General features: G+C 35.6%; 1 protein-coding gene across 13 annotated transcripts; it reads right to left on the minus strand.

Annotated features, from left to right (window-relative positions):
• Nucleotides 1-500: 500 nt before the first annotated feature.
• On the minus strand, nucleotides 501-20633 carry LOC140764314 (protein phosphatase 2C and cyclic nucleotide-binding/kinase domain-containing protein). Of its 13 annotated transcripts, none has more exons than XM_073102816.1 (17): nucleotides 20458-20633; nucleotides 19934-20006; nucleotides 18727-19824; nucleotides 17420-17551; nucleotides 17119-17334; nucleotides 16860-16985; nucleotides 16725-16787; nucleotides 14962-15044; nucleotides 5843-6074; nucleotides 3399-3712; nucleotides 3220-3304; nucleotides 3047-3113; nucleotides 2576-2853; nucleotides 2421-2486; nucleotides 2197-2318; nucleotides 1356-1512; nucleotides 501-1259 (listed from the first exon to the last, which is right to left on the minus strand). In XM_073102816.1, exons 3-17 carry the CDS (start codon nucleotides 19747-19749, stop codon nucleotides 1014-1016), a joined length of 3210 nt encoding a protein of 1069 aa, XP_072958917.1. In that variant the 5' UTR covers nucleotides 19750-19824; nucleotides 19934-20006; nucleotides 20458-20633; the 3' UTR covers nucleotides 501-1013. The 13 variants fall into 13 exon arrangements, 12 of the variants coding, with proteins under 12 accessions (XP_072958917.1, XP_072958918.1, XP_072958911.1 ...); XM_073102817.1 differs by having other exon boundaries at nucleotides 3053-3113; nucleotides 19911-20006; XM_073102810.1 differs by having other exon boundaries at nucleotides 19911-20006.
• Nucleotides 20634-25962: the final 5329 nt, after the last annotated feature.

The following is a 25962-nucleotide window of genomic DNA, read 5'->3' on the forward strand; positions in this document are numbered from 1 at the left end:
TATTTTCTAAGATGTTAGAAAAAGGCTCCTATCTTTCTTCTTCTAGGGCACAATGAGTTTTATCTTGTTTTTTATCAATGTCAAATCTCAAAAGCAAGAGAACTAACTTGATAGCTAAACAAAGAAGCTGATCTTCCCAATATTTATAGATTAGATAAATAGGTTAATCCAGCCCAAAGTCTACAAAAGATTTGAACCTATGAATTCTATCATAGGTTGATTAGATTCAACTACTGAGCAAAAATGGTTAACCAGAAAGGATTTGAATTATTAAATCAGAGACGAATCACAAATAATTAGACCCGTCTAAATTGATTATTAAATAAGTCATATTCATGCTCGTTTTTTCAATCTTTTTAATTTGAACCAATCTGTTTAAGCTACTAAGGGAGCATCACTGTGCCCTCATGTTGCTAGCCAGGAGAAAAACGTTCTTAAGTTTTATGTTGAAACACTGACATCTAATATTCTAAAATAAAAAAGATGAAGAGAACAAAGAATGGGAGCATCAACAGCAACTGCAGACTTCAATTACTCACTGAAGGAGAAAATGGAATGCATATAACCCAAAACATCCAAAGTTGTTTTCTGTCTCTGCCTATATATTCAGCAGTCTATGATTGAATTTGTCATATACATAGTGAGGTAAGTGTATGTAAAGCATACCTGGCATTGTTTCATCACTAGAGGAAACACCCATAATTTACACCTGTTCCGAAAGAAGCATTGGATTTGCATGGAAAAAAATTCAAAGCTCCAGTTCAAAAACTAGGCTTTCCAAAAGGCTATTGCAGTTGATTTCTACAACATTTAACAGATGTGGTCCAAGAAGAGCAGCTCATATTATTCTGTGCCACTGAGGAGTTGCGCTCTTCTAGCTGATTGGGACTACGAAGAGAAGCACCCTATTAAATTGCCAGATGGCTTGGATGTGATCACTAGGAAGATGATGATACTACTGAGACTTTTAGGAACCAAACAGAAGAATTTACTGAAGTTCCTGTTCATACATACTACCAATCTTCAAGCCATTCTGTGGAACTAAGATCATTGAACTCCCCAGTGGGTGAGAATGTAGATGTTGCTACATCCCCTATATAATTTTCTAGGTAGATATTGATACGAGAAGTGATTTCCTCAGGAACTGGAGAAGTACCATCAGCAATTCCTTTCCAGTCAACGCCATCAAACCATGAGTGGGCTTTTACAGAATCAGCGCCACTGCTCCCCAGCCGGATTGTTTCATCAACTTCAATTAACTAGGAAAGTTTGAAATGGATCAAAATTTTCAAAATTACATAGTAAAACTGAAGTCAATATTCACACAGGCAAAAGAACAGATAATAGAAGAGTACCTTGGTTAATAGGTCAACTACTTCAGGACTGAAGGTCGAAGGTAGAATTAGCTGTCCTTTAGCAATCTTTGCAAATGATTCCAATTCACTCTCTCTCCATGACCCAAATGGCATATTGGCTTGGAGCATAAAATAAATCAAGACTCCCAATGCCCACCTAATCATGCAAAAAAAAAAGAGAGAAATCAATCAGTTTCCTGAGCTAAATGTAAGAAGCATGTCATCACATAGATATATCTCAGGACTCTGATAGCAACATAATTGAGATCCAACTTTTCTCAGCTAGACATTGTTAAAGGTGAGGCCAAGACTATATACATAAACAAGGGTCCTTATTCATTAATAAATACGGAAGGACTTTTCATGCAAAACAGTCCTTGTAACTATCAACACTATTTTTAGAGTAAAATTAGCTTAATATACTATATTAATTTGACAAACAATGAACCCTACAGGAACCAAATTGTTGCCACTATATCAGGCCAGCTTGGCGTGGCTTAGGGCAAAGGTTAGCTTGATTTCAATTTTTCCGGCTTGGTATTGTAGCTTACTCCAGTGACCGTTACCGTCAGTATTTTGTCTTAATGTTGACTGAAATGAAGCCAACCATGAGATCAACATGTATATTACAACACAATGCCGGTAAACATGATGCAGAAAATTACGAATGCCTAATATTTAAAATCAATGTTTGTCCAATTTACTCTGTTACTTCCTATAAATAAAAGCAAACACCATGAGCTTAATATTCCATTTTAGAAAAGAAAAGAAAGCTCTAAATTTGATATAAATGCATAAGACATAGTACTTCAGGGATAATTGGGAACCAGAAGCCCCTTACCAGTCAGCAGCAAATCCATGCCCCTTTCCAAGAACTATTTCTGGAGCTAAAGAATCTGCAAGCCCACATATTGTGTAACTTCTTTCACCACATAACCTCTTTGCAAATCTGAAGTCTACAAGCTACGTCACATGAAAACGAGTATTATGAGAGATAATAACACAAAATTTCAGAATCTTTCCATGTAAGTAAGAATAAATTTTAGAATAATATAAAAGAATCACCTGCAAATGTCCTAAACGATTGAGCATCAGAATGTCTGGTGAAACACCTCTATAGAGAATAAATTTCTGAATTATAAGATGAAGTATCAGTATAACTTACAAATTAACATGAAAAAAATAACACAAAAATATTTAATGCTCCATAGCGAGTTGACCTGGTGAAGTTCTTCTAAAGCAACAATAACAGAGGCTGCATAAAACCTTGCAGAGGATTCATCTAGGGGCATGCGAACAATTGAAGCCAACGAACAAGATAGACAAGTATTAAGCAATATTCCCACATATGCTTGATTAGCACAAGTACACAGTATTTGTGGTACACAAGCTGATGGACTCAAGCTCTTCATTATATCTTTCTCCTTCAAGACTTGTGCTTCCTTTCCAAGCTCTTTAAATCTCCTTTTTGAAAATCTTTTTAGGCTTAGCATACTATCTGGCAGACAGTCAAATACAGAAGCAAAGAAAATTAGTATAAGCTTGTGATTGTACTTAGTACAGATTCAGATAGTTACTGAAAGTATAAAAAGATTTCCTGTTCACATATTAGTCATCAAAACAGAGGACATAGTTAAATCAAAAGTTAACATAACACTACGGCAATAAAAGAAGTAAAAATATATACCAACCAGAACCTTTCACCACGACAAGACCAATCTCACTACAGTCAGTTGCATATATGCCCATTCTCCATTCCTATGAAAGTGCAATTGTCAAAACTTGACTATCTTAACATCGGATTTCTGCTGAATATATATGCATCCATGTTCTAGAAAAAATAATGAAGGTACTAACCCCATACCAATTCAGAGAACTGAAACCTCATTCCTAAAGCAACATCATCATTTAAATCGCACCTCTTAGAAGAAACACTAGAATCTTTCAACCTGGATAACATAGTGAATCTTAAGCAAAAATATACTGAGAAAGACAAGAAACATAATAAATGTACATATATGCAGGCATCAATATAAAACATACATGTCATCATCCTGTGGAAGTTTTGATAAAGGCCCAACTACTGAATCAAACTTCTCCTTTGTAATAACTGCACAGACCACATCACCTATTGAAACCACAGTTAAAGAGCTGGTACTCTCACCAATGAGAGCCCATTCTCCAAAATGGTTTCCCTCTGCCATCTCAATAATGTGGTCGCCATTGTCTAGGGTGTGATGCCCCTGGTCAAGATGAGAATACAGGGTGCTGCACACATTTGGACTCAGAAGATCTGGTGAATATCTCAGCCTCACACGACCTTTTCGAATAATATAAAGTGAAGATGGACTGTCATTCTGCAGAAGATATTGGTAAAATCAGCAGACTAGTAAGACAAGAAGCATTTCATTCAACAAAAAAATATCATGCTATTCAGACATTTATATTCATACAGACATTATATCGTAAGGAAATATCATAGGGTGTAATCTTCATTCATACATACATTATATATTTACCCACATACACAAAAAGACACATGCACAGTCACATATGCATGCAGTTGCATTCTCAAATGCAAAAGGATGCAAACACGTGCGTGTGTGGTTTCACCCATGCTTATGTTAGTTATGCTTAAGTTGTTAGAAAATGGTGGTTATCTTTTTTCTATTCTAACATTCTCCTCACTTCTTATCTTAAGATATTTTTGATAAGCCACTTCGAGGGATGCACCTCCACCGCATCCTCTCCGTTGGTCCTCATGCAATAAAGTCCCAATCAATGCTTGATTGACACTAAAAGCATTCCAATCATCGGATCTCTATATCAAAAGTCACGACCGTGGCTGCTACTACTGATCGGACTGGTTGGTATAATTGAAATCATCACTTTTGTCTGTTTCTTTCCATTTCGGGAAATTAGAGGACCACCAACAATTCTAGTACTCATTGATTTGGTTCTTGTGAAATTTCAGGTAGCTTTTCTACTCATCACCTACTCATACAGAGGCATAGGTCAGTGCTAATAAAAAAAAAAGTCATGTTCAGAGAGATACCAAGTTCCTTTTGAATCACATTTTGCAGACAAGTATCTTTTTTGCTGTGCACACTGGAAAACAATAGCACAGCTGCATTTCTGGTCTAGACTTTATGTTTATGCTATATGATATGCTTGAGTTCTGTTTTCTTTTTAGTTTTTTCAATTGCCCAGCAGCCCATTTTTCCCTAGCTGCAGATCTGCTTTGTTGACTTTGTCGAGCTACCAAGCCAAGCTTGACCTTTCTTGAGCTTGAAATGAGCCGATCTCAAGCCGACAATTTCCAGCTCGAGCTAAGAATTACCTATTGAACCAAGGGAGCAGGACCAGCTCAATAGCTAAGCTATTGAGACGGCCACCTAAGGCCCCACTTAGAAAGGGGCCTCATATTTTCTAAATACATATAATTTACTACATATATAGATGTACTTCCATAAATAAGAAAAATTAAGAGGGTCATATATTCTCCATAGATACATTTCCGTATAATTAGATCACTTGGTTCTATTTTAATAATAAAAAATGAGTTTTAATGTGTATTATAGTTTTTACAATTTAGTATTACTCATTTTAGAAAGGGTTCTATTTAGAAATTTTGCCCAAGTCCCCTATAAACGTTGAGCCAACCCTGCTCACAAGCTAGGCTTCTCACTCGAGCTCAGCTCATTTATAACCCTACACATGTCACATAGTCCCAGAATTCCAATGTAATAGAAATATGAGGAATTCTCTTAATTTTATGGTTTAAAATCATCCAACTAAGTTAATAAATTTAAATTAAGATATTACTAATTGAAATACCTAATACTACATTTGCGATATGATTACATGATTAAACTATCGTGTAGTTCATCTTCATTTGGCAAAAGACTTCCAATGGAATATTTTTATCCCTAAATATTTCCAACTTTAACTTTGAAGATGACATGTAATGGCATGGATCTGCAGCACAAATATGAGTTTTATACCAACGATTTCACTTGAAAGAAGTGAGGCCTCAACACCCTCAAAGGAATCTCTCTCTCTCTCTCTCTCTCTCTCTCTCTCTCTCATATATATATATATATATATATATATATATATATAATAAAAATGGCAAGTTATATATACAGTGCAATACATAGAGAGTTGGTGCATAGGTGTTCTGGATCAATAGCTTTGAAACAATCAAACCCTGTCATTTTATCTTATCAAAATATCTGAAAAGAAAAATTTGTTAGCTCTGAAAGAGAATATCTAATGCATCAATAAGTTTCAAATCTAATGCATCATATCATACTAAGTGGAGTGCTTTGATGCAGATAAAATAGGATGCAAGAACTTGTGTCTTCTGCATGGGTATTTTGAATCTTGCAAAATATATCTGAAATAACTCTCGGATGACATGTTTATCTATAGTTTTAAGTAGATATAACATGTTATATGAATCACGTAGGTCTTTTGCCAGGTACCTTATCAATTATTACTTGTCCATCTGCAAAAGAAACTTCAGTGAGCAACTCAGCAATGTGGCTCAGATGTAAGATTGTTAATCTTGAGAAAAGCTCTACTGATCGGAGCAACTTCAATGATGATAAATTAGTAAATTCAGACATTAGAATTCCACGGAAATCTTCCCGCTTCAAAGCCCATAAAGTTCCGTTAGTCACAGCATGAACAGATGCTTGAAGTGGCTTGTTAAACCTGCTTATCAGAAAGAACATAAGACCACAAGATATGGAATATAGTATATAACTCTTTCAGTTATCAGCAGAGGAAAAATGGTTAGATAATTAATTGGTTGCACAAATGTAATATATAGTTATCATATTAACTCATTAACTACTCTAAAAACTTAAACTGTTTGAGGACGATAAAATTTTGTGTCTTATATTTTAACTCTCCCTTACTTTTTGGCTAAACACATTTCGACTAGACAAAAAATGGATTTGACTTAAATAAGTAAAGATTTTTTTTATATTTTAGACAATGGTCAAGGCTAACAAGATTCAAACCTAAAAGCTCCTACTCTGATACCATATTAATTCACCAACTCTCAAAACTTAAATTGTTAAGCAATGATAGTTTCTATCTTTTATATTCCAACATATCATATAAAATGTGTAATTATTTTTCAAATTATTAATTGACCAACTACTCTAAAAACTTAATTTGTTAAGAGAATAGTGGTTTTTATCTCTTATATTCTAATGCTTACCCTTACTTCTAGTCTTGAGACATTATGATAGGCCAAGAAGTGGATTTGACATAAATGGGTGGATGATTATTTTTATTTAATTGACAAGATGGCCTTGCAAGATTCGAACATGGGACCTCCTGCTTTGATATTATATTAATTCATAACAAATCTAAAAGCTGAAGTAGTTAAAGAATGGTGATCTTTATATTTTATATTCTAACACCATGTAATCTATTCAAGTGCTGCTCTAAAATGTAGCTTATGCACTCATATATCCAGCAAAATAATTTCTACGGTCTCTTGGCCAAACCTCATAAAACAAACCTACATAGGGTTTATTGAACTTATTTGAGCTTTAGAACTGATATCTACTAATAGCTTAATAGATACGAATATCTATCTACCATTAATTATTTTGCTATTTTTAATCAATTTTGAAATTTTAGCAAGTCTAGATGTTCCAAAATCCAAGTGCTTAAAATATGAATGCATATGCTTCGATATAAACAAATGTGTACAGAAAATGTACCAAGTGATCCCTTTCCTACTGTCATACCTAAGCCTTGGATTTTTATGCTCAAGTGTTAGCACTTGCACTTGGTTAATTTGTGATGAAACAAAACTCTATGAGTTGTAACTAGTTAACCAAAAACACATCTTGGAGGCAAAAAAAACTCTCATGTTCGAATCGGATCATTCTGTTCAAAGGATTCTTCCCACGAAGTTCGATTTTTATTAGTGTTGGAAAACCGTTCAAAATTTTTTTCGGAATGCAGTTCCATTTGAACGTTATATGCATAGCTTGAAGAAATGTATCAGCAGAAAGCAAGTGGTATCCAACATGGGAAAAACATTCGGATGAGATTTTCCAAAGAACTCACTATATCGAATGTGGAAAAAAGTTTAAATGATTTTCCAAAGAGCTCACTATATTCAATGTGGGAAAGACGTTCGAACGGTTGTCTAAAAACTTCAAACGTTGAAAACCCGTTCAAATGGGAGTTTCAATAGAGGCAATTCTTTCTAACGTTTGAAGTCTGTTGGAACAAAATATAGTAGGAACCACAACCTGTTTCGACGCTCCAGATCTATTTCGAATGGTTTTATTTAGTCTATTCTCATTAGACCAAATTAGGTTTTTCTGGAGGCTATCTTTCTAGGGATATAAAAAGGCAACTTGAAAAATGTGAGAGGCACCTCTGGAGGTTACATTAAGCTACACTTGAGAGAAGATAGAGGTGCTCTTGGAGATGCTAGAAGCTTGAAGACATTTGATTCATCCCATGCTTGTTTAGTCCAAGATTGAAGATATTTAAGATTGCCTCAAGAATCACTGAGGCCACGCTACGACCTTAAGGGTCAATAAAGTTGGAAACCAAGCACAAGAGATGGTATACTGAGAGAAAGTCAAGCAAAATACTATCGTGACGATTATGGATAATATCAATCAATTTATAAGTATTCTTATAATTGCTAAACCTATAGTGCTTGCTTTTACCTCATAGAAGAGGTACGTAGTTTTTTAACCATTGGTTGATAAGAGTTTTTCTACATTAAATTTGTGTTGTTTATGCGTGTTTCATTCTAATATTTTAATCTGTAAAGGTTTTGTTAATAGTGTTCTTTGTCTAGCAAGAGTTTAGTTTTTTAATTAGTATCAGTGTAGGAATTTTACATTATATAGAGATCCTTACAAAACTTCTTGGAGAATAACAATCTACTGTTATACTTTCCTTACTCGACGGATCAAATTATCCAGACTAGAAAGCCAAAATATGAGTGTTTTTAAAGTGATGAACATATGTGGCTTTCTATTATTTATGGTTATAAATCTCTCACATTTATTGATAAAAATAGGAATGCCATTACTAAACCTATTGCTCAGTGGGATAAGATTGACCATGAAAATTCTGGATTCAATAGTAAGGTGATAAATGCTATTTTTAATGGTGTAACTCCCAACGAGTTTCGTTGTGTGTGCTTCTATGAGGTTGCTAAGGATGCTTGGGACATCCTCGAGACTATAGTCTCGAGAGAACTACAACTGTTAAACTGTCTAAGTTGCAAAGGTGTTAGCTACTTTTGAAAACTTTAGGATGGAAGATCATGAGTGTTTTGATGATTTTTATGCCAAACTAAGTGATGTAGTAAACTCTTGTTTCAATCTTGGTGAAAAGATACCAAAGAGCAAAGTGATCAAAAAAATTCTTAAGTTTCTTTTGGAATGGTTCCAAGATAAGATAAAGGAAAGTAAGGACGTTGATACCCTTAGAGTTGAACTTGAAGGAAATCTCCAAACTTATGAGTCCTCTATCAACCTAGAAAAACTAAGGGGATTGCTTTAGCTACATTGAAAATGGATGAAGTCAATGAGGATGAGTGTAAGTTTGATCTAGAGATGATGACCTTATTTGTTGAAAAGTTTAATAGATTTTTCAAGAATTTTAAGAGAGGTACCAGTAGTCAAACTAACACTAAAACTTTGTGAAGAATAAAGTGACAACTTCGATTAGTCAAATTAATAATGTTAAACAAAAAGGCAAAAATAGTAGCGAGAGGGTGCGTTGCTATGAATGTCAGGGGTTTGATCATATCGCTAATGAGTGTGCTAACCGTCTAAAACGCAAAGGTAAAGCTATGAAAACTACTTAGAATGATTCAAAAGAAACAAATGATGATAGTTCTGAAACTGAAAATAAAAATTTTGTTGTCTTTACTGCATCTATTTTGTCATCTGATCATGATATTTAGTCCTTGAGCACAGGTGAGCAGGATTTGCATGATTACAACTCAGACAATGACATGAATCTATAGAAGGCTTATAAAGAATTGTACAAGAATGCCTATAAATTGAAGAAGCTTAACATCAAGCTCATTGGTAAGGTAAAAAGATTGGAAGCAAACAAACTGAAAGCTGAGGAGAGGCAATAAGAGTCTCTTCAACTTTTGAATAGACTAAAAAAGGAGATGGATGAACTGTTGATCAAACACACAGCAAATGAACAAAAACGTGATCATTTATTGAGCACGCTATTAAAAGGGAAGTTGAAGTTGGATGAAATTTTAGATGCTCAAGTATATGAAAATGAAAAATATGGTACTGAATATAAAGAAAATTCATCTAATGTAAAGACGGTATTTGTGATTGTAGGTGTACAAGAAAATTACGTGCCAGAACGAAAAGTTGAAATTAAACAACAGCTAAGGAAAGTGAATGTCACAAACATCATCCACAATGAGGTAAATCAAAGACCTCAAAGTATACCCAAGGTGAGAAAGAGTAAATCTATACATACTTGTCACCATTGTAGTAATTGGACATATTCGCCATCGTTGTTTTATTCTAAAAGCCATCATTGTTTTATTCTAAAACAATTTAAAAAAACTCAGATATATGGCATGAAAACTAAACTAAAATGGATTAGAAAAACTGACATGAAATGCTATGTTATTAATACAGCTTTCAAAACTTTAAATTTTGACATATGGTATCTTGATAGTGGGTGCTCTAGGTATATGTCCGGAGATAAGAATTTGTTTACTTCTCTAGAAAATTATGATGGAGGATCCGTGACCTTTGGAGATGGGAGTAGTATAAAAGTTTTGGGCAGGGGTAGTATAGTAGCACCTGGTATTACTTGATAACATTTTGTATGTTGCAGGGCTAAAAGCATTGTTAAGCATTAATCAAATCTACAATGATAATCACAAGGTGCACTTTTGAAGTGACAAATGCATGATTCTTGGCAAACAAGGTAAAACAATAATTCGTGGTATACAAACTTCTGATAATTGCTATTGTGTTGGTACCACTAATGATTGAGCTATAATTCTACATATCTTAATGAAACTGACTTGTGACATCAAAATTTAGGTAACATAAATCATAAGGATCTTCTTAGAATATCAAAAATTGAGGTAATAAATACATAATCTTTATTTTGAGATTGTCTTACCACAAAGAAACCCTTGGATTTAGTTCATATGGATCTAATGGGACCAAAAAGAACTAAAAGCATTGGAGTTAAGAAATACATATTTCGTATGGTCAATGACTACTCTAGGTTTACTTGGGTTAGCTTTCTATGGGGAAAATATGACACCTCTGAATCTTTTAAAACTCTTTGGCTAAGAATTTAAAATTAAAAAGACACTAAGATCGGTAGAATCCATTCAGATCATGGTGGAGATTTTGAAAACAATCTATACATGAGTTTGCGTAACTCTCAAGGTAAAACATAAATATTCTGCACCCAAAACATCTTAACAAAATGTAGTAGAAAGAAAAGTAGAGTGGTTCAAGAGATAGCACTTGTCATGCTCCATGCTAAAAAAGTGTCAAAAATTTTAGACTAAGGCAGTTAATACCACGGTGCATGTTATTAAACGTGTGTACTTAAGGCCTAGTACAGATCAAACTGCCTATGAGATTGAAAAGGTAAGAAACCAATTTTGAAGTATTTTAGAATTTTTGGTAGTAAATGATACATCCTTCGTGATCTTGAGCTCTTGGGAAAATTTGACATCAGAAGCAGCAAAGGTATATTCTTGGGCTATCTGAAACTAGTAGAGCTTATCATGTCTATAATTTGCACCAATCTACTATTATGGAATCTATTAATGTTGTATTGATGATAATTCATTGGATGTGTCTAACTCACTAGTTGATGTTGATCCTACATGTACTGAGGCAATTTGGAGGAAGCTAAAATTGAGAATCAAGGCATAGACACCCCGGTAGCAAGCACGTCACAGACCACATCAAGTGAGAAGGAGTTGGAGTCATCCGCTAGAGTGAAACTACATGACCCCTTGATGTAAGTAATTGACAATGTAACTGAACCAATGAAAACTAGGAGACAGATTAAAAATGAGGTAACATTTCTTTGTTACACTTCATTGGTAGAGCCTAAAAATATTAAAAATGCTTTGTTAGATGATGCATGGGTGGATGTAATGCACAATGAAATTAGAGCAATTTGAATGTAAAAATGTGTGGAGTCTTGTGCCTAAGCCTAGTAATGTTAATATTGTAGGAACAAAATGGAATTTTCAAAATAAAACTGATGAGCATGGAGTAGTTGTGAGAGTAAAAGCTAGACTTGTAACTCAAGGATACACACGGATTGAGAGAATAGATTTTCATGAAACATTTGCTTCTATTGCTAGACTTGAATTAATATGCATTCTGTTTGCTTTTACTTGTCATGCATTTTAAATTATTTCAAATGGATGTGAAAAATATATCTTTAAATGGGACCATAAAAGAAGTGTATGTTGAACCAAAAGGTTTTGAGAATTCCCAATGTCCTTCCATGTGTATAAGTTGCAAATAAAACATGTATGGCTTGAAATAGGCTCCTAGAGTTTGGTATGACAAGTTGCATCTTTTTTGTTAGAGTCAAGGTTCACTCAAGAGAGAATGAATAAAATTTTATTTATAGTCATGATTTTAGAAAGTTTGTGGTAGCTTAGATTTATGTAGATGACATCGTGTTTGTGGCTACATTTGATAAGCTTGCTAGGACTTTGCATAGTTAATGCAGAGTCAATTTGAAATGAGTTTGATGGATGAACTGAAGGAGTTAAAATTGATTAATTTGGCAATGGGCTTTTCATTTCTCAATCTAAATATGCTAGAAATCTTGTTAAGAAATTTGGATTGACATCTGCAAACCACCCTAGAACCCCTATGAGCATGAGTGCAAAACTTGGTAAAGATAGTACTAGAAAAGTATTGAACAAACTCTTTACATGAGCATGATAGAAAGCGTGTTGTAGTCAATGAAGCATGGACAAAGAGACGGCGACATAGCAAATTTTGAAAATATAGGACACGAACACAACATAGGATACGGCGAAATAAATAAATAAATAAATAAATAAATAATATATATATATATATATTATTGATACATCTAAAGTAAAAGTTTGCAATCTAATATTGTTATATACACATACATCAAGCTATAAGAAGTATTATTCAAAGAACTAAGAAGTATACATCAAGCTCTAATTTAATAGAGCAGAGAGGCTTTAATATAATTTAACAATAGATATTTCAATTTAATATAATCAGTTAATCACACTAATTAGAATTAATCTAAACAATATATATTTAAATTTAAGCCCTAATGCCCTATCGGTATATAAGAAAAAGAAAAAATAAAACTATGAAAGGTTTTAAAGGAGAGTAGAGAGGCAGAGAAAGAGTGAGAGAGAGAGAGAGGAGCTACTTGCGAGGAGGGAGAGAGAGAGAAAGAGAAAAGCTGCTTGCGGGGAGGGAGAGAAAGAGCTGCTTGCGAGGAGGGAGAGAGAGAGTAGAGTAGAGAAGCTGCTTGCGGAGGGAGAGAGAGATAATTTCACCGTTCGTTGTAGTCGTCTATCGCACTGCCGCTCGTCGTCGCGCAGCAGCTCACTGTCACACAATCACTCACCATTGCGCACTATCATCTTTGGCTGAGAGGGATTTGGGGCTAAAAGAGATTTAAGTTTTCATTTCGAGGTGGGGTAGGAGGGTTTGGAGAGTTAGTTTTAGGTTTGGGTTTTGGATTCAGGATAACAAAAATTGACCAAATCTGACCTGTTAAAGATTAGCCAATTTTCCTACCGTGTTCCGCCCGTGCCCCAGTAGTGTCCCGCAGACGTCCCTTTTTTATTTTTTACGAATACTCCGGACACGTGTCCAACACTGACACCTCTCCCACTAGGTGCCCGTGCTTCATAAGCTGTAGTTGTCTTTAGTGTGGGAGTTTGTACTATATATCGATCTGATCCCAAGAAGTCACACATTTCAACGATCAAATGGATTATTAGATATATAAATAAGCAGTTGATCATGAAATTTGGTATACATTTGACACTAGCGTGATTATTTCATATTTTTCTAATGATGACTAGGCTAGGTCGTGTGATGACGGGAAGAGCACTTCAAATGGTTAAAAGAAGCTCTCTCATTCGAACAAGATCATTCCGTTCAAACAGCTTCTACCCATGAAGTTTAATTTTCATAAATGTTGAAAGCCCATTTGAACGATTTTTCAAAACACAGTTCTGTTCGAACGTGATATGCACAACTTGAAGAAATGTATCAGTAAAGAGCAAGTGGCTATCCAACATGGGATAGACATTTGAACGAGATTTTTCAGAGAGTTCACTATATCTAATGTGGAAAAAATGTTTAAATGATTTTTTAGAGAACTAACTGTATTCAACGTGAAAAAGGCATTCAAACGGATGTCTTAAGACTTCAAACGTTAAAAACTGGTTTGAACCGGATTTTCCAAATAGGCAATTCTTTCAAACATTCGAAGCCTATTGGAACGCGATAAAGTCAAAACCTCAACCTGTTCGAATGCTCTAGATCTGGTTCGAACGGTTTTATTAAGTCTGCTCTTATTAGACCAGATTAGGCTTTTTTAGAGGCTATCTTTTAGAGATATAAAAGGACAACTTGAAAAAGGTAAGAGGCACCTCCGGAGGTTGCATTGAGCTACACTTGAGTAAAGATAGAGGTGCTCTTGGAGATGCTAGAAGCTTGAAGACGTTGGATTCATCGCATGCTTGTTTAGTCCAAGATTAAAGAAGTTACTTAAGATTGCCTCAAGGGTTACTAAGGCTGAGCTACAACCCTAATTATTAACAAGATTGGAAACCAAGCACAAGAGGCGTTGTATTGAGAGTAAGTCAAGCAAAATAGTATCGCAACAATTGCGGATAATAGCAATCAATTCGTAAGTGTTCCTGTAACCACTAAGCCTATAGTGCTTAGGTTTACCTCACAGAAAAAGGTACGTGGATTTTCACCCTTGGTTGATAAGGAACTTTCCACATTAAATTTATGTTATTTGTATGTGTTTCATTCTAGTCTTTTAATTCATAAAAGGTCCCATTAGTAGTATTCTTCGTCTAGTAAGTGTTTAGTTTTTTTATTAAGAAGATAAAAAACATGAAGTCATATCCAATCAGATATCTGTGTAGTAATAGCAATTTCCATGCAATGTTGATTTGCAATAAGCCCCATTATAATGAGGTCAATTTGGGTTAAACTACAAACTTGCCAGACAGGCCAAATAGCTCTATTGTCATCTCTTAGTGACTATTTAGAGATTATGTAATCATGGTCATTAGGATCTTATAATAGCATGTCGTTATACAAATTTTCCTTTTTTATGCTTATTTAATTTCGTAATGCATGAGCAGCCGTCAACTGTCATTACTTATCTTTTGCCTATGTTAAACATTGTGGAATCTAATATCATAAAAGCAAGATAAAAGCTCCAACAAAAAATTGAGAAAAGAGAAGCCTGCACATAACTAGGGCATTAATAGCCAAGTCTGATGTGGAAGAAACAGATTAGGAGGATCTAATTTAAATTAGAGATATCTCACATTAGTGCTAACTCTCCAAAGGAGGAAAGCTTCTCAGCTGTATATCGGTGCAACACCTTTTTCACTTCCATCCCTTGCTCTTCCTGTTTAATAGACCATATTATCAGCTTAGAATTGCAAATACAATGAGGATAGTAGATATATGCAAATCTCGAAAGAAACTCACCAGAATACTCCAATTATATCCCACTTACATTTCAAAGAAAATGTGATAATATCTAAAACGCTTACTTCAATAAGTAGGTTTGCGGGCAACTCAATTTTCTGCATTCATCCAACAGAATATTGAATATGTTCAAATGTTACCTTATAAAATCTGGCTATTATTTAATATATTATCAACTTCCTATTAGTGAAATAACACATTTATTCAACCAAACCTTTTTGGACCTTAACTTTTACAATTTTAGTATCCATTCTTTTATAAATTAAAAATAAAGGAATATACACAACCTCTTTCAAGATGGGCCCAATATGTTACGAAACATTAACACCCTCAAAGAAATAGTAAATGTTGTATGAACTCCTTTGCCTTCTTTGTGCCTAGTAAAATACACTTGTTCTAATTGTAATTTCAGCATATGTTACCATAGGCGAGAACTGTCCATAACCATAACTTGTTTATGGTTAACACTATTGTGCCACATGTCTGAATTATATCAAAAGGAAGTCGACCAAGTGTGGAGTGACCATAAGGAAGCTAGGATGATCCACGAAGAACAACCAAATCATTACATACTTAAAAATAAATAACAATTTGAAACTCCATCCTCACTTTGAAACAAACAATTGACAGCAACTTAAACTTCATATATCCTGAAAATTGTCTCATGTTCCCTAATAAACCAAGGCAAGAAACTATAACTACCAACTCTTCTTCTTAGTCTAAAACTCACAAATTTCATTATCCTTTACTCACATGATGCATTGTAGTACATTGACTTTAAGACATCTCCTTATGTGCGACTCCTAAACACCACACATAAATAGATAAAAGATAATAGGATGTATGGTCTCTGCACACCACACAAGAATAGATAAATGAAATAGGGATTGACTGGCGCTAGACTAGTTTAGAGTTTGAACTTATGATCTCTAGAAAAATTGGCTTTAAAACCATGTTAGATAATCCATTGATCTAAAAACTTAAGTTGGTAGATAAGGACAACAATGTTTATTAGACCTTTAAGAGCCTTAATTGCTAAAATGCCAATTTCACCCTTCACTATAACTCAAACTTCTCTCTCATACAATCCACCTTGCCATTTTCCACTTCATTATATAATTCTAGAAGATAGCATCTCTAATACATGTTTCTAGTTGATTAATAGATAGTGTATGTAAAGATGAGATTGATTGAAGTTTTGAAATTGCTAGCTAAACACCAAACAGATTTTACCTGCATAGTCATATAGGTATTCCAAGCAAGTATTTAGCAGCTCAGGGCTGAAGATAAAAATGGACCTTAGAATGTATATATTTACCATCTGATAGGCAAATTAATATGTGCATTCACTAATTCTCTTGCTCTTTTAGCTTCAGATATTCAATTAAGCTATCTACATCAGTCATCACATTAGGTTTTCCCCATCGCTCTTACCCTCTGATTCGTAAAGAAACTGTCCTATGATTTACATACCCTTTCTCATGCATTCCCATTTGCTCAATTAAAACATCATTAACAAAATCTTAAACAGAAAATGAAAAAGAAAATTTCTACATAATTAGAAAATTTAAAGGTGCATTAAGTGCCAGATAAATACCTGAGTAGCTAGGACTTCAAACTCACCACTTCCGACAACATAAAAGCAGTCACCGTCACTACCCTGTATTTTACAATCTTCATTTAATTTATTGTTTACAGAATATCCACATGAAACTGAAGATGGAAAACTGACCTGGTTCACAACTACATCCCCAGGTTTAACTTCAATTCGTTGCATGCAATCAAGCAAAACATGGCACTGAGAATCTGTAAGCCTTCTGAAGAGAAAGTGGTCACGCAATGCCCTCTCAATATGTGCCTGGATATCAGGAGAAGTTCTTATAAATTGCTTAGCGCTGATCCATCAATAATAATAAGAAATCCTAAGTACAATAAATTGCTATGGGTGAAATAGTATAACTTTTTGAAGATGAGTAATATAGTTTAAGTACTTCTTCTTCCCATGTCTTCCTGTGTGATGGAGAAGGGGGGTTCCAAATTTGACCATTCTCAAGGGAACTTTCAAGTGCTCTCAGTCGTCCTCGTGACAGATCATGTCTTGCACGATTCCTAGAGTTCTGACTTATGTTCAATGGAGATTCAGATCCGGCAACTTCCATGACTTGCTGCAAAGGTCTTAATGAATTTTCAGTTTGAGTAGACTCCATCTGGTGAAAGAATAATTCAGGGTAATAAAAAATTAAAAAGTTTGCCCACTTATAAAGGAAAAGATTAATGTATGACAACCCATACATCTGTTAGCCCATTAACATGAACAACTATAATAGTGATATCATCAGTACGAGTCTCATATTGAAGCCAAAGCCGATACGATTCAGCAACAATGGCAGCACATGCATCACGAGGATCCTGAAATTTAGCAACCTGAAATCCAGCAAATAAATGGAATGATAAGAGGACCTTAAAGCATTTTATGTGCTTCAGTTTGAAGAAACAAGCATGTAAGAGATAATTCACATAACATACATGTTAGAGCTAAGCATGAAGAAAGGGTGGAAGTGCAGAAGAGAAAGGATATCCACCAGCAAAGATATTTTAGATGTAACATGAATATCCATGAATTCAAAAGAAGAGCATGTGTATATAACAAGGTAATAAGAATAACAGCAATAATGAGGCATTAACTAAATAACTGTTATCTTCATAAATCAACTTTAAGGGAAATAATTCAGAAACACAATCATGTTTGTGCGTCTTTATTTGTTCATTGGAATGTGGCAAGTTAGCTTCCACTTTTGTATTGCCTAAGGAAAATCCTAGGTGAGCTTATACACTTTTTCTTCCAATGCCGATTACAATTTACAGGTACATCTAAATAGTAATAAGAAAGTATAAATAGAAAAATCTTGTCCCAACTCCAAGAGAAGCCTAGTTGCTGACAAGATACTTCGACAGTTATTGCTACATCATGGCATCCCTCAAGCAGCCACCAAAGCCACTTTTTTCAAATTGGCTTAAGATCAATTTAATCCTCACTACGCTTCTTTTGGAAGAATTGTAAATAATTGTATTACACATACATTCTGCAACAGAAAGAAACAACAATTATCTGTCTAGATAATCTAAAAAGGAATACCAAGTGAATCAACTCAAGAGAATTTTACCTCCACAAATAGTTTGCTTAGGATTTAAGAGAAGAATATAAGACTAAGTTGACTTAAAAATTTTGTTCTATGTATGTTTAATAGGACATTATCAGCCAACAAAGTGAACAATTGTTCTTGAGCAACTATTGCCAGCCCTTTCATCCAATGCCCACTAGTCAATGAAAGGCAGCCAAACAGGAGAGAAGAATCTAATTAACTGAAGAAGTGAATGACAGGATAGTAACCTAAACTTCTTGGGTCACAATTCAACTAAGAGATTCAGCAGTGAGTGCATACATTTTCTTGTAATCTCAACTCACTTGTACAGTTACAACTATCTCAATAAAGCAATCTGCTCATAAAATAAGTTAAAACAATTGTAGCTCTAACCTCTACTGAAATAAAATTTTGGAACTTCATGAGCAGATTTTCTGTAGGTATGGAAGTCCTTACCATGTCAACTACAGTTTGGCTGGAGAGAAACTCAAAAACTCCATCACTAGCAATTACAAAGAATGGATGATTAGGAGTGAGCTCCATAATGAAAATTTCAGGCGTTGCGACAACACCAATAGATTCGGCAACAGAATCTCCAATACTCCGTGTGAATGCAGTACCTGGATACATGCCGTTCTGCACCCAAAGTCTTGGAGGATCACCATCATCTCCTTCTTCTGTACCCCAACACTGTGCATCTGGGTTCTTTAGCCCCTCTATCTGGTCTAATGTCAGCACCCTCGCACCACAGTGCTTGACCCTCTCAAGCTCATCAGTTCGAAAGGGAGTCTGATCTATAGAGAGGTCCACTGCCACAATCTCCTTCCCCCGTCTTTCAGCAATAACTGCCCTGGAATCACCTGCATTGGCAACATATATTGTTGTACCTCTCACCAAAATTGTTATTGCAGTAGTGCCACTCATGGTGTCGTCCAGGCTATCTGCATGTAGCTGTGTGTTTGTTGCCAAAAATGCAGCATGGCAAGCCTCAACAGCATCAATATGAAACCGACTATTTTTTAGCAGGTTTTCACATAATTTCCGCTTTACAAATTGGGAGCACTGAGCTCCATATTCTCCATGCCCATCAAAAACACCAAAGAAATGGTCATCTGGACTTGTCCCAAATGGAGTATGGATCGAAAAGCTATCTTGATTTGGTTTATCCAACGATTCAGGATAGTATCCTCTTTGAGATAAGTAAGAATATCGCAAATCATAGTTCCCAACAGGTACCCTTACTTTTCTTGACCCTTCAGGAGGAAGAAACTGTGACGAAACTCTTGAGAGACGGTTTATACCTACATCTGAGTCCCTTGTTATGCTCAACTGGTTCAATTGGTCTTCTTCCTCTCCAAGGTCATCCGAAGAAGAAAGACCAGAATCTGTTACACCCTTTCCTCGACTTGCCTTACCCCTCGATTCTCTTGGGGAGTCAGGCACTTGTCCAAGGCATCCCTTGGAATACAAACACCCCATCAAGTGGAAACTAAATTGTCAAGCATAGGAATCATCAAATAACACGACTAGTTGTAAGTATCTGTATTAAAAATCCTGCAGAAGTCATAACAAGTGGAAAACTCATTCAGAAACCTGACAACAATCTAACTAACAGAGCTAAAACCAAACAGAGAAATTACTAGATTCTGCTGTTGTCCTCAACTATAAGAAATGGCCAATACTTTGCCACTGCCAGAAATTACTGGAAGTTCCGAAAATCAAAACTGACGAATTCCCTGAAGTGTGAGGAGCAAATTTCAAGACAAACTAAAGAAACAATTTGATAAGATAAGCATTCTCACATAATTCCCTCAACATCTTCTGCCAAAATGCAAGAAACGAATAGATGAACACAATCTTGCGTATGATATAAATGGAAACAGAACCGAGACACACAAAAAATAAAGCTCTCTATATGCAATCAAATATCACTGCTCATTCTGACATGCTCATCTCTGTCCCCACTACTATGATAACCAATTGAAAAAAGAAAAAAAAAACAAACTGAACAAAGCCAATACTCCTGCAACTTGCAGCTCTCAAACTCCCAAGTACCAACTCTTCCAGGGTCCTCTTAGCTATCAAAACCGTACCAAATTCGAACGAAATGATATCTTAAAAGAAGCATAACATCCAACCCTTTCCACCCGACCCAAGAGTTGAAAGAAGAACATAGATAAAACTTACAACGGGGGCTAGAGAAGAAGGAAAAGCTCGTATCTTTGGGATCCCAACGAATAAAAAGGAAGGACCCAGATCATAGAATTCCATGAAAAAGAGGTGACGGATAAAATTTCATGATCCCCATGATGGATTTTAGGGGATCCAAAAAGGCATGGGTTGTACCGCTAACAACAGTAACTGCACACCTTCGTGTACTGTAGGAAAAGGATATGTCCATCCCCTTTAAACTGCGCCGGGGGGTCCGGTGCGCAGTTCGCTACTTCCACCCCGCGACTTCCAGTCCTCATGTAACCTTATCATCTCCCACGGCCAAGTGGCACACCCTCAGCCAATCCTAGCCGTCGACTGTGTGGCCCCACGCAATGCACCTTTTCGGGACAAGGTGGTCATACTTGGAACATAAAATTCTTGTGCAGTCCTTGCCTTGGTTCTGTAATTACGACTCACGGAATTTTGCATGTAACACCCCAAATTCAATCGATTTCAGCTTACAACCCTATTGAATTATCCAAAATATATAAAAAGCTAGCGTTTTATGAACTACTTTCTTTCGAGACACGTGGCTTAACATAAATGAACGAACTGTTGCCTAGCTGGAAGTCGACGTGGTACAAACCAAACCTAAATGATATTAACTTTAGAATGATCTAACTTATGCTAATATATTTTCGTCTTATTTTGTAGAAAAATAAATAAAAAAATTTAAAAAACAAGGGTGGGTGTGATCTACAAATATTAGAAATGCAAGGGGTCACCTGTTAATCGTCAAATAAAAATTTGAGTTTAAAACTTCTTCTCATAGAAATTTCTCTCACTTTTTGTCTGACCAGTCCAATCATAGGAGGAGGAGCCCATTTTATTTATTTATTTATTTTGTCTTCTAACCATCCATGGATTTCCCTCACTTAAAAGGAAAAACATGTGGATAGGAGATATCACCGTTGGGCCTGAGATGGATAAGGGAGTGGATAAATTAAGCCTCCCCCCTTTCGGATAGATACATGCATCTTTCTCCCACTGTCCTTTTCTACTATAAAATCTAATCAAAAACCAAACCACATAGTACTTAACCAAAATAGGTCTCTTTAAACATTTATCCACTAAGAACGATTAATAAAAATACTAAATCATTCGTAGTAGCGTAAAATACTAACAAATTCTGTCCAAAATAGATCGCTTTACACGTACTCAGTTTGGTGAATAGATTATTTAGATAAATAAGTTTCAAAAAAAGGGTCTAGTTTGGTCAAAATCACATGGGGTTGTTCTTTTATTGTTGGAACCATGCTCCAGTGGTATCTTCTTTTGAGTTGCAACTCATGAGAACTTATAATGATATGCATTTCAAGCTCAAGATCTCTTGATAACTTAGTTGTGACACCATAGAATATTAGTATAGTAGTGGATATAGATAGAGTTGTAACACAAATGGATATGAAGTCACAACGATTCTTATATTATTTTCCTCAGCTTCTTATCCTCTTCATCGTTTACAAGTATTTAGGCCGTGTTGGATGGATGGTGACTTCCATGTGCAACACAATATCCCATATGACTTTCTTTGTAAAGTAAAAATAAAATATCCCATATGAGTAGAAAAAGGAACACTTCATGTATGTGGCTATGGAAATACCAGAGGGGTGGTGGATCTTCCAATGATCCAAAGTCTCTTTCTACCTTGCTCTTCGTGTTGTGTAGTAGTTGGAAAGATTGATATATACCGTTTTTTTATTTTGTACTTTTTTTAATTATGGAAACATGTTTAAACCAAAAAATAATACTGAAAAAGTAATAGAACTTTTGGAAGTCTATAAAATTAGTTTCCCATTTTATTTTCCATTCATAAGTTATGATATATGAATAGAACTAAATGTATTAATTGGGATTGAAATTCACAATTGTGTTATAGTTCTCTAATATTTCTTTAAAAGCCCTCTCTACTTACGATTGCTAGGATCTTTTCTCTCTTCTTCTCTAATAGGGGAGGTAGCTGTCTTGGCCCTATAGGGGCCTCTCTTTTTTATGATAGCGTTGTTCCTATTCCTAATTAATCAGGTGTTTTAACGTCTAATGAGGCAACTTTATTAGAAGCCCTAGTGATCCCCATGGCTGAGGGGACCACTAACATTCCTTAGGTCCGCCTCTACTGTATTTAATGGTGAAGCCACCAACCGCGATAAATGTCATGGATTCTGGGCCTAGGTGATTAAAGACCGACCATTGAACCATCTAGCTCCTAAGAAATTCTCCCTCTTTCCTCCTCGTATCTTAAAGAGGATCAAAGCTATGACCATTGAATGGGTAGAGATTGACTCGGTCATGCTAGAGGTAAGTAGAGCTGAATGAAAGTTTGCCCTTTATGGAAAATTCCTTGATAAGCTCATGCTCACCGAAGCTCCAAGATCTATTATTTCTCAAAATTCGTCGATCAATGGTCTAATCCTAGCTTTCAACATGGTTTATAGTTTGACTTATTTTAAATTATCATCTGAAGAAGACATGACTAGATTACTAACTAAAAGCCCATAGTCTATTTGGGGGCAAGTGTTGAACTTGATCCGATGATAACCTTATTTCTTTCCAATAGAGAAATTTATTCAGGCTACTATTATTTGAGTTAGAACATTGGATCTCCCATTGGAATATCAGAAGTCCGAATTCTTGGTTGATATTAGAGCGAGATTGGGGGTCTTACTATCTATTGACGATACCACACTATCAAAAAGCTTGATGCATGTACACTTGCATATGTATCAGCTTGTCTTGTCTAAACCCCTTCGGTAATCACTTTGGATAAGGATTGGCAACATGAAGTGTTATGTTAAATTCCAATATGAAAACCTTATTAAGTTTTGTTTTTGTTGAGGTAAGGTGGGTCATCGTTTGTATGAGTGCCTTGATGCTTCGCAAAACTTTGGTCTTGCTAGTAGCAAGTTGACTAAGCATGTCACCTCTACCAATGCAAAAGTTCTAAAGAGAAGGTGTCTAGGGCATGGAGGTTGACTGGTGGTTGAAGATAATGATGAATTATTGTTGGGCCTTAGATGCGGGTGATGCAGAGTAATCGATGCAAAAACTACGGGCTTGAGTTGCCGATCATAGTGACTATGGTATCAGATATAGGGATACTTGTGGTTTGACATGGAATGCAGCTAGTTCGATTCAAGTTAGGACTCGGGCGCTCCTATGCAGCGTGTGTCATCTCAGGACTAGTTGCATTTTGACAGGTTTGTTATTTACGTCAAGGTCACCTCAAGAGAGCATGTTAATGATCATAACGAGTGAAAAATGATAACTCTATCCTCTCCTACATATCCTACTAGTGTGCCTTTGTCATTGGTTGGTGCAGCAACATGTCCTCCTCTGCATCACAATATATGGATAAAGTGTTTACTAAACAAGTAAGTATCAAATCTTCACCCTTAGCTAGCTCACTTGCTCCTTTGTGCATATTAAATGAAGATGTGATCTCCCTCAACGCATATGGTAGGGGGGCCAATGTGAGTGTGAGCTATCACCATGTTGATCAAAAGCATATTGCTTTGGTCATTTCAAAAGGCAAAATTGTCACCCTTTTCCATCTCCTACCATAATCTCCTCTACTTTCCATTGTCTTTCCCACTTTCTAACACCATACTCCATCTCGCTCCCCTAACCTTTCACCTCCCATACTTAACCCTTTCTAGGTTTGAGACTATCTCCTCGAGCGCAAGGTACTCTAAGGACCTTAAAGTGGGGAACTTCTCCATAGTCATTAAACATTCTCAAAAATCTTTTCTAACCTCTCTCATTACCCAATCTCATTCTATGTCGACTAGTAGAGAGGTTCCACTAGATTTATTTGTGCTGCTAAATTAGACTTGTCAGGTAGTGGTTGAAATAACTTTGAATCTCATAGAAGTCTCTACCACTTGTGGGGAAGCCCTTGACTCGACGGATAATTCCTTGAAAGCAAAAAAGGACATTGTTATCCTAGATGTTGTGACTATAATGAACAATCTCTTTGGGTAGGTCCACCTTACTTCAGCCTACCATCTTTTCTCTGCCTTCCTATATATGTATTGCCTTGTAGCTTTTTTCCCCTTGTTGTTGTGGACAAAATTGATAAAGCGATAATTTAACATTTTGATAATTTTTTTGCCTTCAAACACACCTTAGTACATCCTTCTCCCAACCTATTAACTAAAAAATTTAGATGACTCACATGGTTGATAATTCCTAATGACCTCATATTTTTTAGTCTCCTAGAGGTTCCCTCAGCCTAGTGGTCTTGCCCATTCCATTACCTTTTACGCTTATAGTAGGTGGATTTGGACCCCTTAATTTAAGGCCTAGGTCACGTGTTATTCCTTTTACCACTTTCTTGCTCTTAAACATGAGTATCTTATTTTGTCTTGATAAGACTAGTAGATACTATAAAAGTAGTTGATTTGCCCAAAATTAAAATTTTTATTTGAAAAATCATGTGAAGACATTGCCAATCAATTCTTAACTTTAAGCGATGTCTTTGTCTAAGACTGACATATGTCATTGTTGTAAAATTGATAGTGAAATAAAATCTCACTTGCTTTTTCACTGCCGTACTACTAAGGAAACTTATGACTTATTTGAAAGTTAACTGTAGATCCAATTCTACCCTCAAGATTCATATGTAGAGAAATTTAGATTAGCTAAGTTGAAATCTAGAAGTTGACTTTAGAAGAAATCTTCTTGCCAGCATTTTATATGGGCTTTGAAATATCAAAAAAAAGTTGAAATATACTTATCTTCGACAAATTTTCTTTGAGTCCATCAATATTAGAACTATTGTTGTATATAGATAGGATCACCCCTAAAGCTTAATACGCAGCCCTAGGCTCAAGTCAAGTGGTATATCGTTTTGAATGGTTGTATGCTCAAAATGATTATTGATGGTGCATATTATAATAAAAACAATAATAGGGGTGTCAGCTTTGTGATTCACAACCATGTTGGCGTTATACCTTCTTAGGTGCAGCTAATATCACCACCACTAGTGCCATTAAGGCTAAGGTCCTAAGATTGGCCCTCCTCAAATGTCACTCCATAGGCCTATCCAACTTATCTATATTCTAATTGTGAAATACTAACTCTTATTCTTAAAGACAAAAACACGTTGCCCTAGCGAATTTCTTATACATTGAGAATCGCCAACAGCTTGACTATCATCAATGCTTATTTTATTTACTAAGAAGCTAAATCTATTACTAATTGACTTACTCAATGATACGATTCGAACTTCACCGATATCATCTCGAGCATGGATACACTAGGGATATCTTTGTCTCTTGTTTTAATGTTTAATTCTTAAAAAAAATTAAGTTTTCTGTATGTCGCGTTCGAACGCGGGTGGAGTGCGTTCGAACGTGCTTGTGAATGTCTACATTAGATTTGCACATCCAGAGAGTGCGAAATGTGCATTCAAACGCCGTGTTCGAACGCACCTGCGAACGCCTGCATCACGTTCGCACATCCAGAGAGTGCGAAATA

Source organism: Typha angustifolia, chromosome 8 (assembly GCF_048772165.1).
Source record: "Typha angustifolia cultivar Huaian chromosome 8, ASM4877216v1, whole genome shotgun sequence".
In the NCBI taxonomy this organism is placed as follows: domain Eukaryota; kingdom Viridiplantae; phylum Streptophyta; class Magnoliopsida; order Poales; family Typhaceae; genus Typha; species Typha angustifolia.